Raw genomic sequence first — 15172 nt, forward strand, 5'->3', positions numbered from 1 at the left:
AAGAGCGGTGCCGCCGCAGCATCGCATCGGCGCGACCATCGGACCACCCACCGTCCTGCTCGCGACGTCACCGCCCTCGAATCTACCGACCATTCAGGGCGGTACACCTATGTACACAGCGGATGACCCACGTCAACAATTTTTTTTCTCCCCACGTAATAATTTTTTCTCTTTGTGTAACAATAATTTTTTTCTTTTGTAAAATTTGTTTCTTTGTAATTTTGGTATCGCTGATGCTGGGGGGGGAGTGATGTGGCGGCTCGCTTATACGACATGGTCGAGTTTGGTTGCCTTCCTGCGAGTGGGGACCAACCCGGCTGGGTTCGGAGAGCCGCTACTCACTCTGTCTTCAGCTGTCATATAATAAACACGTGCATTAACATGCCAGTCGTCTCATTCGTTCATCCTCCATAGCATCATCGATCCTGTACAAACATGTATAACTCAAGGGCAACAACCCCTTCGACCATTCCAGAAGAAAGAGTTCGTCGCTCGATCGTGAAACGAATGAAACCTGTAGAGATATAGCACGACTTGTGATATCACCTATTTCCCTCATCGAACCTAATCTGTACAAATGACATCATTGCGTCCTCTTCTCGTACACGAAAGTTAGCCGTGGGCGAAATACTTCGTCCAGCTTACCCATAAAGGCGATTCGACTCGCTCCAGATATGCAATCACGGAGTACACGGGAAATCCCAAGGAGCTACGCAACTACGCATCAAACATCGAACACAAAGGAAGACCTCGACCCCGTCGGAATCTTCCAGAACGTGATCTCACCAGCCCAGCTACGCGTTGCTCAAGCAACACATTTATAAACCAGTGCATCGTCCCCAGATGCCAGTGAGCTTCGGGAACTCGACCTAGCTCGTTCCAGTGAATCCTTTACCTACTTCGCTGTACATACAAATACACCTGTATTAATCGAGTAATAAAGATCCTCTTCAAAATTCAACTGAATTTCCATAGGCTGGGAAACGGTCCAAAACCTTCAACCCCCCTATAAACCCAACAGTGATGTCATCAGGCAACCGTAAACACGTGGCAAGCGTGTACACGTGCCTTGAAAACCGCATTCTCAACCAACGACGTCCTGGCGCTGACCCCGTAGCTATAAACCACACGTCTACCGAGCACGCGCCTCGAAAATAGGTCAACGCGTGTTCCCAATACACGTGTCCTAGAATTGAAGACAAAGCATCTGCGCGCGGCACGCTCCAACCCAGAACGTATATAAAGCGACGCATCAGCTCCAAACACCAGATTGAACCTCTGGAGTTCAACAAGATCACTTCTCCGAAGCTCAACCTCTTCATACATACAATAACCATTGTAACAATTGAACAAAAATAAACGATCCTCTTTCAAACTCAACTGAGTTTCCATAGGCTGGGAAAAGGTCGAAACCTTTAACCCGTCCTATGGGGCGAACGGCACTTGAGCACTTCCCGCTAGAGTTCTCAGAATCCGGACGAGAGCGTGAAAGAGGCTACCTTGCGATAGACCTTGAGGTATTCCTTTCAGTCGACCTAAAATTGTAGGGAGATACACACGCTCCAGTACGCCTCTCCGGTATGACGCGATATTACGACTTTGGGTAAATTCTTAGTGGTGATCGTGCGGTGCGAGCAGCGGCATAGTGACAACGGAGTGGAGGTATCCGCCTTGAGGCGAACGAACAGAAATTGGTTCGATGTGAGGCGACCTGTATGCGCTTCGACCTCAAGGCGAATCTTTCTACACACGTTGCGGTCTGCGTCAACATGGGTCGCCTCACGGTAGACCTCTCCGAAATTCCAGAGTGTCTGTAGCCCCCTTGAGACTAAAACTGTGCGTGCCTAGACAATGGATAAATAAACGAATTGAGGAAGCTGTAGTGAGTAATTTGCCCTTAAAAATGATGTACATTTGGTAAAGGGAGTATTCTGAAAAATTCTGAAACACTGAATTGTATAAAACGCTGCAAAGTTACATATCTGACCATTAGGGCGAAAACATACAGCGATGAACGGCACACCGTGTGCGTGACTCCTCGCCATGGGTGGTCTTCTACATTTATTCAATTATGGGATATACCGTCATCGATCACTGTCAAGCAAGGATAAATTCAAGCATACAATTTCACCGAAAAAGGTCCAGAGGATCATTGTGGGGTGGGACATACCAGGCGTCCCATGAATCGGTCTCCGAGACGAGACAGAATGTTAAATGACAGAAAACGCAAATATCGGAAGGCAAAGATCGAAAATCGAAAGATCAAAAAAAAAATGGTGCATGGTAAACGGTACATATTCACTTAATTTGCGCGAGCAGGATACAACAGGATCAAGAGGAACAGGCTTTTCCTCCCGTATTAATGTGCGTGCGAAGAATACGGGAGGAAAAGCATGTTCCTCTTGATCCTGTTGTATCCTGCTCGCGCAAATTAAGTGAGTATGTACGTGAGTATGTACCGTTTACCATGCCCCATTTTTCTTTGATTATTCGACTTAAAATCTTTCGATTTTCGATCTTTGCCTTTCGATATTTGCGTTTTCTGTCATTTAACATTCTGTCTCGTCACGTACCACAAAAAAAACCACGTGCCACATTCACCGCTGTGTGATTTCGTCCATCCGACTGTTGAGCTCCAATCGCTAATTAGACGATGAGTATTTAATTAATTTCCCGAGTCTATCGCAGATATTGTTTCTTACCTTACTTTTTTTTCATATCCAGTTAAAAAAAAAATTCTCTTTGATCCGTTTTATATTATTTTCTTTAAATTCGTAAGAGTTAGTAGAGAGCAAGTATAATTTGTATATAAAATTGAAACAATGGAAATAAATGGCCGGCAATACGAGTACTAGATGTGTTCCGCGTGGCAATGGCCACCTAGTGAGGTGTTGTGTGTATTGCGCGGCGATCGACGACTCGACCAGTTCAGGTCGGTCTCGTCTCCAAGATGGGGAACGCCGACACCAAACTAGCGTTCCGAAGGGCGGTCGTCCATCTCACTTCTCACACTCAGGTCGCTTCACCGCATTCCATTCACGATTATGAACGAATTCCATCACGTCGTAGCCCTCCGCCCTCGCGCCCCCTCATTTCTCCACCGCTCCGCTTTCCTTTCCCCTCCCCACCCCTGCCCCCTCATCAGGCCCAACTTTCTATCAGACTTTGACAGATCATATATAAACAGTATTGCAAACTGACATTTACAAACATATGGTCAACATTATGAAATTTTCGCACCAAACAATGGACTACGCCATTTATTTTTACCGTTTTAATTAATGATTACAACTCGACTTGAATCCGTAATTTTAACCAAGAATACGGCGTACTTTAATCCCTAATGAATTGTGTTTTAAGTTCAGTTCATTAAAATAATACCCATAATAAAATTAGATTCACTAATTATTATAGTATTGTATTGTATTAAAGTATCATTTACTACCTTAATACTTACTTCAGATTCAGATTTTGTATACATGTAGGAGGTAATTACCATATTGATATATTTTAAATAAAATGTCCATATTGATTGACACATAATTTAAATATTATACAATAGCTTAACATATGTTATACTATTTTGAAAAAATAATTTCAATATTCACGTATGCAATTTTCAGCTATGACAAAAAAATATTGAATGTGTTGTAATTTATTTTACAGCCTATTGAGGCATCGGACGATAGTTTCTGGGATCAGTTTTGGTCGGAGAATGTGACCAACGTGCAGGATGTGTTCACGTTGATACCGGCTCCGGAAATACGAGCTTTACGAGAGCAAGCTCCTGCGAATTTGGCCACCTTGTGTTATAAGGCCGTAGAAAAGTTGGTCAAAGCCGTCGACAGCAGTTGTAGAACCAATCATGAACAGCAAACCGGTATGGTATTTTTTAATCAATATTTACTCGTACATGTTTTGTCATAGTGTTAAAATAAATATTGCATCATCGATTTCAGCTCTCAACTGCATCAGACTTTTGACTAGGATTTTACCGTACATATTTGAAGATGACGATTGGAGAGGATTCTTCTGGTCTTCGTTGCCCGCGTCTTCCACGGAAAATGAAGATTCTATGCCTTTAGCTCAATCACTCATCAATGCCATATGTGTATGCTATATGTATAATGAAATATTGTTTCAATTGAAATTTCAATTATATTATAACCTTTCTATTATAGGATTTGCTGTTTTGTCCAGACTTCACAGTGGTAAGCAGTCGCAGATCTGGACCGGTGAGTTCTCGAACAAACAACACAAAGTTTAATGTGCAGCAATCGTTTCATACTCTTCGTTTTTTTTTTAGGATAAAGCTGAAGAGCTTTCAGCCTTAGATAGTTGCGAATATATTTGGGAAGCTGGGGTCGGTTTTGCAGTATCACCGCCTCGTTGTCCACAATTAGACGCTCGGCGGACTGAACTCTTAAGATTATTACTCGCCTGCTTCAGCGAAACCATGTATCGGCCACCGGCCGATATAACTTCACAACCTAATAAATGGATCGGGTATATTTATATATATATATATTCATAATATGCATGAAAATTATACTACCCGAAAGTATTCCGCATTGTATTTATTTTTCATTATAGATATTTGACTTGTCCGGAAAATCGACACGCTCTTCCTATGTTCACATCGCTTTTGAATACGGTCTGTGCATACGATCCGGTCGGATTGGGCTTACCGTACAATCATTTGCTGTTCCAAGATTCGTTGGAGCCGCTCGTCGACGTTGCCTTACAGATTTTGATAGTGACTTTGGATCACGACACGAGCTGTGGCACCGCAGATGGAGATGATGTATGAATTCTTTCTATTCGTTTCAATTGGAATATATTTATGTATATAGAGTATTACTGAAATGTTTTCAGGTGAACGTTCCCGACAATTTATTCATCAATTACTTGTCACGCATACATCGAGATGAAGACTTTGCATTTATTTTACGAGGCGTCACGCGTCTCCTCAACAATCCGCTAGCTCAAACATATCTTCCGAATTCGGCTAAGAAGGTGCAATTTCATCAAGAACTGCTCGTACTGTTCTGGAAAATGTGCGATTATAATAAGGTATACATTTTTTCGACTTTATAATCCGATTTAAATTTACTATACTTATATTCGTATGTATTTTTTTGCAGAAATTTTTATACTATGTCCTTAAAAGTAGCGACGTCTTGGAAATATTAGTTCCGATTCTTTATCACCTCAACGATTCAAGAGCTGATCAATGTAAGTGCTACAGTTTGGCGTTTTTATAACCAATATTTGACGCTTCACATATTCAATTAAACAACTGAGAATCGCCCTCCACCAAATTTATCATCCAACAAGCTCAATTGGCATTTCAAATACAGTAACACCTCGATTATCCGGACTATTTGGGGATGAAGGTAGTCCAGATAATGAAAAATCCATATAATCGAAAAAATCACAATTGACAGGGAAAGACGTGTACATTCAGTATGAATAATTTTCATTTGTCTACATTTACATATATAATAACATGAAGATCGAATATTATATTATTCTTTATTAAAAAATTCAATTATGGATTTTTGATTAAAGTTTGCTGCTCTTTTTGTAGCTGCCAAATCGCGAATACTTTTCATACAATAATCGACTAGATATTGTCTGTCCAGACGATCGTCTTTGAATGAACCACATAAAAATACACTCTTCGACTTCTTCATATCCTTACGCTCTGAGCTTCCATCTTCTGACATAAAGAGTCGGTAAACTTCATAATTTTTCAACTTTGTATTTTTATATATCCGATATCGTTGACGTTCCAATACCATATTTACTTGACAAAAAACGTCCTAAGACACCGCTTCTTAACCCTTTGCCCGCGGCAATAAATATAGCGAACAAGCCCTGTACGCGGCACCTTTTTCACGAATTTGGCGATCGAGTTTTCGACCGTAAATACAGATTTTAATAAGGCTCAAAATCCCGTGCAAAGTTCAGAAATTCTATGGAAGACAGCCGCACTACAAACTTGTCGCCCAAAGCTTCCATAGAAGACGGCTGCGGGCAAACGGTTAAAGCATTGATTATATCTAATTTGTCTTTTAATGATAATACAACACGCTTTCTTTTCCATATTGATAATATTAAAGTAAATATTTAAATCGCGATCAAATTTTCAAGAAACAAACTTCCTTTGAGTATTGAATTTTGAAGACAACTGACTCATTTCTCTGTCTATTTTCGAATTTTTTGGTATGCATTTCAAAGCAGTAAAATTTGTGTTTGTTTTTAACAATCCGGATAATCGAGGCTCTACTGTAGTAGTGTTGGTGACAATATATCTGAACAATGTACATAAACTCTCATTTAGAGTGCCGGATGCGGATAAGGTGTTCTCGAAATGGGTCAAGCTGGCAATCTATAATATAAAAATTGGTTATATTTTAATTGAATTACACTCTTACATGTTCTAGCTCGTGTTGGCCTAATGCACATCGGCGTATTCATATTATTGCTGCTATCGGGCGAAAGGAACTTCGGCGTTAGATTGAATAAACCGTACACGGCCACGATCCCGATGGACATTCCTGTATTTACTGGAACGCATGCCGACTTATTAGTTACCGTCTTTCATAAGATTATAACCACGGGTCACCAAAGACTTCAACCGTTGTTTGACTGCTTGTTGACAATATTAGTAAATGGTAAGTAACGAGAATGTCTCATTACTAGATATAAACAGACTCGATCGATTAGAGTCTGATGTTTATTTATATCTATGTAGATATGAGCCTGTTTTAGCTCTCGTTGTCATTATGTATACTTTCATCGCTGATCATTCTTCGTTTCAGTATCACCATATCTGAAAACCCTATCGATGGTAGCCAGCACTAAATTGCTACACTTACTCGAAGCGTTTAGTACGCCTTGGTTTTTATTCTCATCGCCGGCGAATCACCATCTAGTATTCTTCTTATTGGAAATGTTTAATAATATTATTCAATATCAATTTGACGGTGCGTTGCATACTCTATTCGTATGTTGTGTATTTTTTATCGTTGAAAGTATTCAATTTGCGATTTCTTTCTTTATAACACAGGCAATTCGAACCTAGTGTATACCATAATTAGGAAGCGAAGCGTTTTCCACAATCTGGCGAATCTGCCGCACGACCACACGTCGATCAAACGCACACTCCAGCAGGGCCGAGCCAACACCAACAATCCTCGGAAGCTATCGACGAGTAGCGTCAAACAGAACTCCAATCAGGAGGGATCCGGTCAGAGTGATAGTGGCGATGAGGCCACTATGGAGGGAGCGAGGCCGGCTCAACCTGCTGAGCCAGGTACTCTCAAAGCGACGTTGCCAGAGACTCCTGGTATGTATCAAATACATCCAATTGTCGATTTGAATTCACCACGTCAAGGGTTTTAATGCTTTTTTGTTTTTGTTGTGCGCTAGCAATCGGTCAGATGACGGAAAGGGAATCTGCGCATCCTGTGACGCATCAGATTTTGGAGGTCGGAACGCCGATTGCGATTTCGTCTCCCGAAACTCAGCTGTTGACTTTCAACGATGAAAATAAATCCAATCAAGATCTTGATAATGAAAATGTGAGTCGTGCAGTTTTGGATTGGTTGATTAAGGGCGATTCAGGTGTAGGGCAATCTTAACGTCTTTTCTGTTGAAAGCCTGCCATGCTGAAAATTTCGCCAACGTTTCCAACTAGAATTATTTAGAAATCCAATAGAAAGCAGGTATAAAAATTGTAGCTAATCATAACAAACCATAGATAAATAACGCCGAGGATTCCGAGTTTTGTGAAGGTGTGTTTAGACTATAATATATCTTGCAACAATATAAAATAACCAAAAAAAGTCTTCTTCTTCATTGATGTTAAAATGTAATAATGTTCACAATCTAAAATACTCAGCAGTTAGGGTTTTCCATCGGGTAATTCTGCTATGGTTATAAATTCAGAAATTCCGGTGTAAATGAATCTTTATAAACGTTGACAAATGAATGACACGGATTGCACGACCCATGTTCAATGCTACCCGAAAAGGCTTAACGGGTAGTATTCTTATTTACTTTGAACATGCTCAAAATACAACGCCTATCGGCGTTTTTCAGGCCCATGGACTTGTTGGCAAAACGCCGATTGGCGTTCGTCAGCATTTAAAGGGTTAACCCTTTGCTAAACAACGATATATCATTGTTTATGAAAACGGCGAGAATATATGTATTTATTTATTTTTAAAAAATACGCCACTGTGGCCAGACATACAACGATCGTTGTTGACGTCATAGTGGTCGTATTTGAATATTTACTTGTGAGCCAGTGCATCATTGTTATGAAACTTTTTCTTTGCCCTCGGGTAGTTTTCTAATTCCACTATTTTGTATCTATAATAATATATGTAGAATATAGAATAATAACAAAAACAATAGAAACCCGTTTTCTATTATAGAGCTCATGAGCCTAAAGTATGTCAAATAAATCTTAAATCTAATATATAATTTCGAAAGAGACTTTGTATGTATGTATGTTTATTTGTTTGGTTCATAGAATCCGTGACGTTCAATTTAATAAAAACACAAATGAATATCCAAATAAATTTAAATAAAATAAAACCATTCAAATAAATTTAATAAAATGTTTACTGTTAGATTGGCCATGTTTAAGCGGTTTATTTTACAAATACCGAGCGAAGCCGGGTAAAAACACTAGTAATACATAATATTGTTTTTCAAATAATCAGAGTGTTAGCATTTCTCACGAGGATTTTGAAAAACATCGTAACAGCCAAAGGGTTAACAATCAAGCTCAAATCATTATTGACACTAATGATAAATATTCAAAAGTCAAACTTATCTATAAAGGTTATAAATATATTTTTAATTTTTTTTTGTTTAAAAAATTTAGAAATTGTCTCAGCTTTCATTAGAAAATAGTGAGAAAAGCGATACCAAAGATTCCAACACTCAAGCAACAGATTGTCTGCAACCAGTACAACACTTTCAACGTTCGGTTGCCCAGGTTAATCAAATTCTATATTATTATTTTTTTGTTTATTAAAAAAATCAACTTGGAAACTCATTTGCATTTAAATTAAAGAGAGGAAGTATCAGAGTAGCCGGTCCAGACGGCGCTGGATCCCTCCCCAACAATGCAGGTGGAGCTTGGATTCCGTCTGCAGAGTGGGTTCACTCGTGGAGAAGTAAACTGCCACTGCAAACCATCATGAGGCTGCTTCAAGTATTAGTACCGCAAGTTGAGAAAATTTGCATCGATAAGTAAAAACTTTTGCTTTGCAATATACATCATTCAAATATGAATTGTATTTTATATCATTGTATTTGTTATCATTGCAGGGGTTTAACTGATGAAAGTGAAATATTGAAATTCTTACAACACGGCACGTTGGTCGGTCTGTTGCCCGTGCCTCATCCGATACTGATCAGGAAATATCAGGCTAATACGGGAACCACTACGTGGTTTCGCACGTATATGTGGGGTGTTATTTACTTACGGTATGTTATTTATCAATGTATGTGTATATTTTGGTTTGTGTATTAATTAATATATTTTATTTTTGTTTGTAGGAATGTTGAACCACCTATATGGTATGATACGGATGTAAAATTATTCGAAATACAGAGAGTATAAATATATATATTTTTTTAGGTATAACACTAAAAACTAGTCAGTACATTTGTCTTATCGTAGATAATTTGCCGGAAAACAGTTTATGTATTTATTATTATTATTGCATTCAATGTGTATCCGGTTCGAAAAAGCATACTTTTTACGTTTTTGTCGAACATTTTTGTACCTATATACATATATTACACTTTATATTTATTGTAGGTATTTACACATTATTTACACTTATACAATAATCACTTAATTAATATAATTAAAAAACTTAATAAAAATGAAAAAGTATTAATTTTAGAATGTATGTATGTATGTACATTGAAAGATTATATATTTGTAATGAAAATTTATTATTATTAATGTTATGCACGGTACAGTGTATAATTGCGCATTTATTGAAATTTGACTGTAATATATGTATTCCAGTGATCTTTATGACAATGTTGTGTTCTTACCATCGTATATAGTTTTTATCACGTGCACATTCCTGAGTCGTATTATTTGTACGAGTGAATTGAGGTATTTGAGCGAGTTTGTTTTGCGTCTTGTGTAGTCCACGCTTGAAACGATGAAACTCATAATTTCTAATAATTTATTTGTTATGTTTAAGTACACGCCTACTTGCTTTATTGTGTTTAATTTATTAATATATTATTTTTAAGTTTACTTTGTGAACATTGCAGAAATATAAGAACTTGATGTGTTATAAAAGTTGTTTTTATTATTTTTCCCCTTTTTATAAGTCGCGAAAATCATTATTGATCTGCTAGGTGCTTTTTCTAATGAAACTAGTATTAAAAAAATGCTACATTTGCGGTCAGAATTTTACTAGTATGAGTTGATGCCTTTTTGCAATTTAGTATTTATACTAAATCAAAAGGGCCAATAATTAAAATCTGTTGAATCCGATTCGAAACAGATATAAACATGTTTTACATTGCTCAATATTTTTAAAAACAATCGACAATTTAGTTAATTTGTGAAGATATGTAAGTATTTCAATGTAGTCTAGTTTTTTCTTTAAAATTTCATAATCTGCCCATTAAAATTCTATTGTACAATTAATCGTCCGTTTCAACTTCAATTAGAAAATAAACATAGCCTTGTAATAATAGGAGACAGATAGATATGATAAAATGCTGCCAACTTTCAAAACAGGATTCATAATTTTACAATAAAGACACTTATATGTGTTGATAACGGTAATTGGATTATTGGTCACAAAGACAATTTTTCCCATTAAAATCGCGAATACGCAATATTTGGCACTCGAGTTCTCGTTAGTATGACAGTTATCGTTAGTACGATGGACTTTTCGGCTGCCAGATGTTCCGTTATAGAGATTTTAGTGACTTTGTGACCAGTAATCACCGAACCGTTGATAACTTATATATAATATTACGATTAAAATATATAAATTAAATATATTTTAAGCTTTTTTATATAATAAACGGTAAACGGACTACTAGTCACATGTAAACCAGTCACAGGACAACCGGTCGCTCTAGATCGGTCACACGTGATCACCCGTCACACTAAAACGGGTCACGAGAAAATTGGTCACACCCGAAAATGAGTCACGAAAAAACCCAAAAATTCAACCAATTTTTGGGTGTGACCGATCTAGAGCGACCGGTTGTCCTGTGACCGGTTCACATTTGACTAGTAATCACCGAACCATAATAAACATCATAATAACTGGTTCGGTGATTATTCCCCAAAAAGCAATCTCGCGCACGTCACTAAAATCTCGATTACGGAACATCTGGTACCCAAAAACTCCATCTAAATACTTTACTAACGAGAACTCTAGTGCCAGATGTTCCGAGATCGAGATTTTAGTGAATAATCCGTTTACCATAATAACGATTAAATTTTTCATACAGGTTTTTTCTCATATGGCAACACTAACTTCTGTCATTCGATTTTGAAGTGAATCGGTTGCCTAGTTTTCTGTTACAACATTAAACAATTTATTTTACATTAATTTTGCCCTTTTCAATTTAACTACGTTTAATTATAATATTGATAATACTAAAACAAAACAGCAAGAGTGAAGTTTTCCTGGCAAATATACAAGTCCCCGTTTGCTTACAAACTCTTCAGCTGTTCAAATAAGATTCTTCAGTTTGTCAAAAAACATATTGTAAATATTGAAAAACACAAATGGAACTGTCGGAAGAAGGTTTTTCCACATTTCATACATATAATATAATATGAAAATTATGTACATGCATATAAGAATCTATTTGTGAAAACACTCAAAATTTAAAATTCAAACTCAACCATAACCTCAAATTTTCTACTTTTCACACATTTTGTTCGTTTTGTCACTCCAGATATGGAGAGCGTCGTGTCTGAAATATTTAAGAAGATAGACATCACCGCTAACAGGATATCTACCAAAAGTGTCATGGAATTGGTGGCCCCATTCATTCAGCATGATAGGTCAGTAAATGGTAACACAAACTTGTATCCATATGAACCGTGTTTATTGTGTGTTTATGAATTCACAGTTTGGAGTACGATTCATTGCAGCGAATCGTCGATGTAGTTGCAATCGATGGTGAAATTAGTGAAGCAGAAATGAAATTGGCATTCGTAAAATGGGCCAAAGATTTGAAAAGTGATAAAAATTCCTGGTAAATTTTGCTGACTTGTATGTTCATATATGTATATATAATTTTAATGAATGTGATAATTTTTCATCTTTGATTTTCAGTCCTGTTAAAGATTCCATTTCAAAATTCCAGTTAGATTTTACAAATATTGATCAGAATGGATCTTCTTCCCATTCTATTTCTTCTACTAGTCAAGGTTTTATTTCATATACATAATTTAAATTCATTCATATATTATATGTCTAATATTAATATTAATTTTATAGGATTTTTTCAAGAACAACGTATAGAAGATCTGCAAAATAAATTAGCTCATAAAGAACATTTAATATTGAATTTAAAAAGTGAAATTCAAAATTTGGCCCAACAAATATTATTACACGAAGAGACTTATAATGCAATTATTGCTGAAAAACATCAAATTATTGAAAAACATAATAAGTTATTATGATTCAATATTGTATTGTGTATTTTTGTAAATAGGTACATTCATATAATGTTATTTCTTTGCTTTTATTACAGAGATCAATCCAATTGTATATCTTATGATGCTTACAACGACTTGAAGGATGCTTATGATATATTAAACGACAGCAAAGTTCAATTGGAGAATAAAATTGATGTGCTGAAAACTGAAAATACTTCACTGTTTAAAAAACTATCGTATTTAGACGAAGAGGTATAATAAATTAAAAAATGAAATGTCGATTAAATTTTGTTAAAATTTTATTTTAATAACACTTAATATGCGTGTAGAAACAAAAAATTTTACAAATGCTATCGTCGAGTGAAAAAGACAAAAAAAAGGCGAGGAAATCTCTATGCGAAGCCGAGTCTTACATAGAAGAACTCAAAACTGAATGCATCAACCTCTCGGATAAGATTTCGGAACAGGAAATATTAATAAAATCGCTAACTGTCGCTAAAGAAAGCCTCGAATTGGAATTGAACAACATGATGAGTAAAACAAGCAACGACGTCAGCATTTTCAGAACTTCCGAATACAACAGCAGCTTTTACGAAACTTCAAATTTCAACCGCAATTTCGGTGCGTGTAGTTTTCATTATTCATACGCATATAAATAATCAATTTTTACCCTAATCTATGGTCATTTCAGATCATACATTCAACGAATCGTCCAATGTGGAAATCGTACCGGTGAATCATTACACGACGAGCACGCCTCGTAACAACGTGTCGTTGATGCAAGAACTGACCGGAACGTCCAGCTTATTTGTCAATTCGAACAATTACAACTGCACGGGCAAATGTTTGAGCAATAATAACAATTTTGATATTTGGTCTACGTCGAACGGTAACAACTCTAGCAACTGTAAATTCAAAGATGAGACTACTATCGAGGACCGCTCACTGACGATATCGTTGCTTGAAAACGAGCTGGACGCGCATAAAACGTTCAACGTAAACCTGTCCAAAAACTTCAAACGAAAAATCGAAGAAATTTCTTCGTTGAAGAGTGAGATTGATAATTTGAATAAGATTATTACTAATATGAAGCAATGTCTGTCCGTGTCTAACGTATACTGTCACTGTTTGAACAATACTATGAAAGAAACGCAAATCAAAACGAGAATACTGTTATATTTGATTAAAGAGAACTGCGTATGGGTCGGAAAACAACACGGTTGTTTATCGAAAATATTAAGCCGCAAGGATTCAACGTCTTTAGGTCACTTTTTTTCGTACTTTAAACCTTTGCATGTAATCTGAGTGTATATCTCGTACTCAATTCGACAATTGTACTTTACAGATTTTAAAGGAAATAATCTAAATGAATACGATACTGTATTGGAAAGTATGATTTCAAATAAGAAATATAAAGCTTACTCGTGGTAATGTTTCCTATTGTACTACTATAATATGTATATTAAAATAACAGTATTTCATATGTTCTTATTGTTGCAGTGGTAGGTTTATATACAAGATATTTTTTTGGTTGTTGTTAATTTGTTTTATACTCCTTTGTCTGCATCTGTACAACACTTTGATGTATTTCAACATTGCAAAACGAGGAACTAAGATATATTTTCTGCCATGGAATTGGGTCACCGTCAACGAGTTTGTTTCGACATTGTTTAGTTTCCAATATCAAGGACCCGTGCCCACATAAATTATGTACACTGTTGTTCGTTTTAATGTTGTTGATTTTAATGTATATTTAATTGTGTATAAATTACATAATGTCATAATTAATTATGAATTTTAACAATTGGTTAGATGCATAGCCAGGTTTTATTTATTTATTTTTTATTTTAGCATTGTCCTTTAATAGTTGTTGAAATATTACACTCGTGCATGTTACAATTTTTTTCATTCTTGTAATGGAAACGCCAGTTTGGTGTTGAGAATATAAAAAAAAAGTTTTATTTTGAGCTTAAAGCTGCGTTTTGTCTTCTTTGTTGTGTACTTTTACTCTAATAAGTATTAAAATATTTTTAAGCATTGATTATTTCCATAAAAAATATTGTATTGTCAAGGAATAAATTTTTTTCAAATTATTTTTATATATTTTTGAACTAACTTATTGCTAATAAGCCTCCCTTTTGAAAACATCTAATCTTGGTGCTTCCCCCCTCTATTTAAAAATATAATTCAAACGTTTTTAAATGATAAAAGGGTATTAATACGAATATAATTGACAAAAAAATAGAATTCTTCTAACTGTATTATAAGCAAGCGGTATTTGTCGCAACTGCTTCACATATGATTCGTTGAACATTATTTCAACCATATTAATGGCGAAAACACACTGAGAGGCACGCGGCACGTGTTTTTTTTTATATACTTTTACCATGCAAAAACGCCCAAGCGTGCCTAGCCACGGAAAACACCCCCTGGAGTGTTTTCGGTTTTATTTTGTCCTTGTATTGATATAAGCTTGATAGTGATTGA

The 15172-nt window shown here is 36.2% G+C and overlaps 2 protein-coding genes across 3 annotated transcripts; both read left to right on the top strand.

Moving 5' to 3' along the window:
* The first annotated feature begins 2889 nt into the window (after nt 1-2889).
* On the top strand, nt 2890-10344 carry LOC143919938 (protein HID1). The gene is made up of 16 exons (XM_077442539.1): nt 2890-3016; nt 3667-3880; nt 3960-4111; nt 4182-4235; nt 4307-4506; nt 4594-4804; nt 4876-5073; nt 5145-5235; nt 6450-6680; nt 6828-6992; nt 7076-7354; nt 7438-7589; nt 8903-9016; nt 9095-9273; nt 9352-9510; nt 9583-10344. Exons 1-16 carry the CDS (start codon nt 2951-2953, stop codon nt 9644-9646), a joined length of 2529 nt encoding a protein of 842 aa, XP_077298665.1. The 5' UTR covers nt 2890-2950; the 3' UTR covers nt 9647-10344.
* A 1133-nt stretch (nt 10345-11477) lies between these two features.
* On the top strand, nt 11478-14775 carry LOC143919823 (uncharacterized). Of its 2 annotated transcripts, none has more exons than XM_077442363.1 (10): nt 11478-11822; nt 11977-12085; nt 12154-12279; nt 12360-12454; nt 12525-12699; nt 12781-12937; nt 13015-13306; nt 13377-13949; nt 14031-14112; nt 14186-14775. In XM_077442363.1, exons 1-10 carry the CDS (start codon nt 11804-11806, stop codon nt 14388-14390), a joined length of 1833 nt encoding a protein of 610 aa, XP_077298489.1. In that variant the 5' UTR covers nt 11478-11803; the 3' UTR covers nt 14391-14775. The 2 variants fall into 2 exon arrangements, with proteins under 2 accessions (XP_077298489.1, XP_077298490.1); XM_077442364.1 differs by having other exon boundaries at nt 11793-11864.
* Nucleotides 14776-15172: the final 397 nt, after the last annotated feature.

This window comes from Arctopsyche grandis, chromosome 12, assembly GCF_051622035.1.
Source record: "Arctopsyche grandis isolate Sample6627 chromosome 12, ASM5162203v2, whole genome shotgun sequence".
Classification (NCBI taxonomy): domain Eukaryota; kingdom Metazoa; phylum Arthropoda; class Insecta; order Trichoptera; family Hydropsychidae; genus Arctopsyche; species Arctopsyche grandis.

Excerpts from the sequence above, each read along its gene's own strand:
- LOC143919938 (XM_077442539.1), top strand. The coding sequence starts at position 2,951 with ATGGGGAACGCCGACACCAAACTAGCGTTCCGAAGGGCGGTCGTCCAT. Across the intron at positions 4,805-4,875 it reads GCACCGCAGATGGAGATGAT|GTGAACGTTCCCGACAATTT; the intron begins GTATGAATTCTT and ends AAATGTTTTCAG. Across the intron at positions 9,274-9,351 it reads GAGAAAATTTGCATCGATAA|GGGTTTAACTGATGAAAGTG; the intron begins GTAAAAACTTTT and ends TTATCATTGCAG.
- LOC143919823 (XM_077442363.1), top strand. Across the intron at positions 12,938-13,014 it reads TATCGTATTTAGACGAAGAG|AAACAAAAAATTTTACAAAT; the intron begins GTATAATAAATT and ends ATATGCGTGTAG. Across the intron at positions 13,950-14,030 it reads CAAGGATTCAACGTCTTTAG|ATTTTAAAGGAAATAATCTA; the intron begins GTCACTTTTTTT and ends TGTACTTTACAG.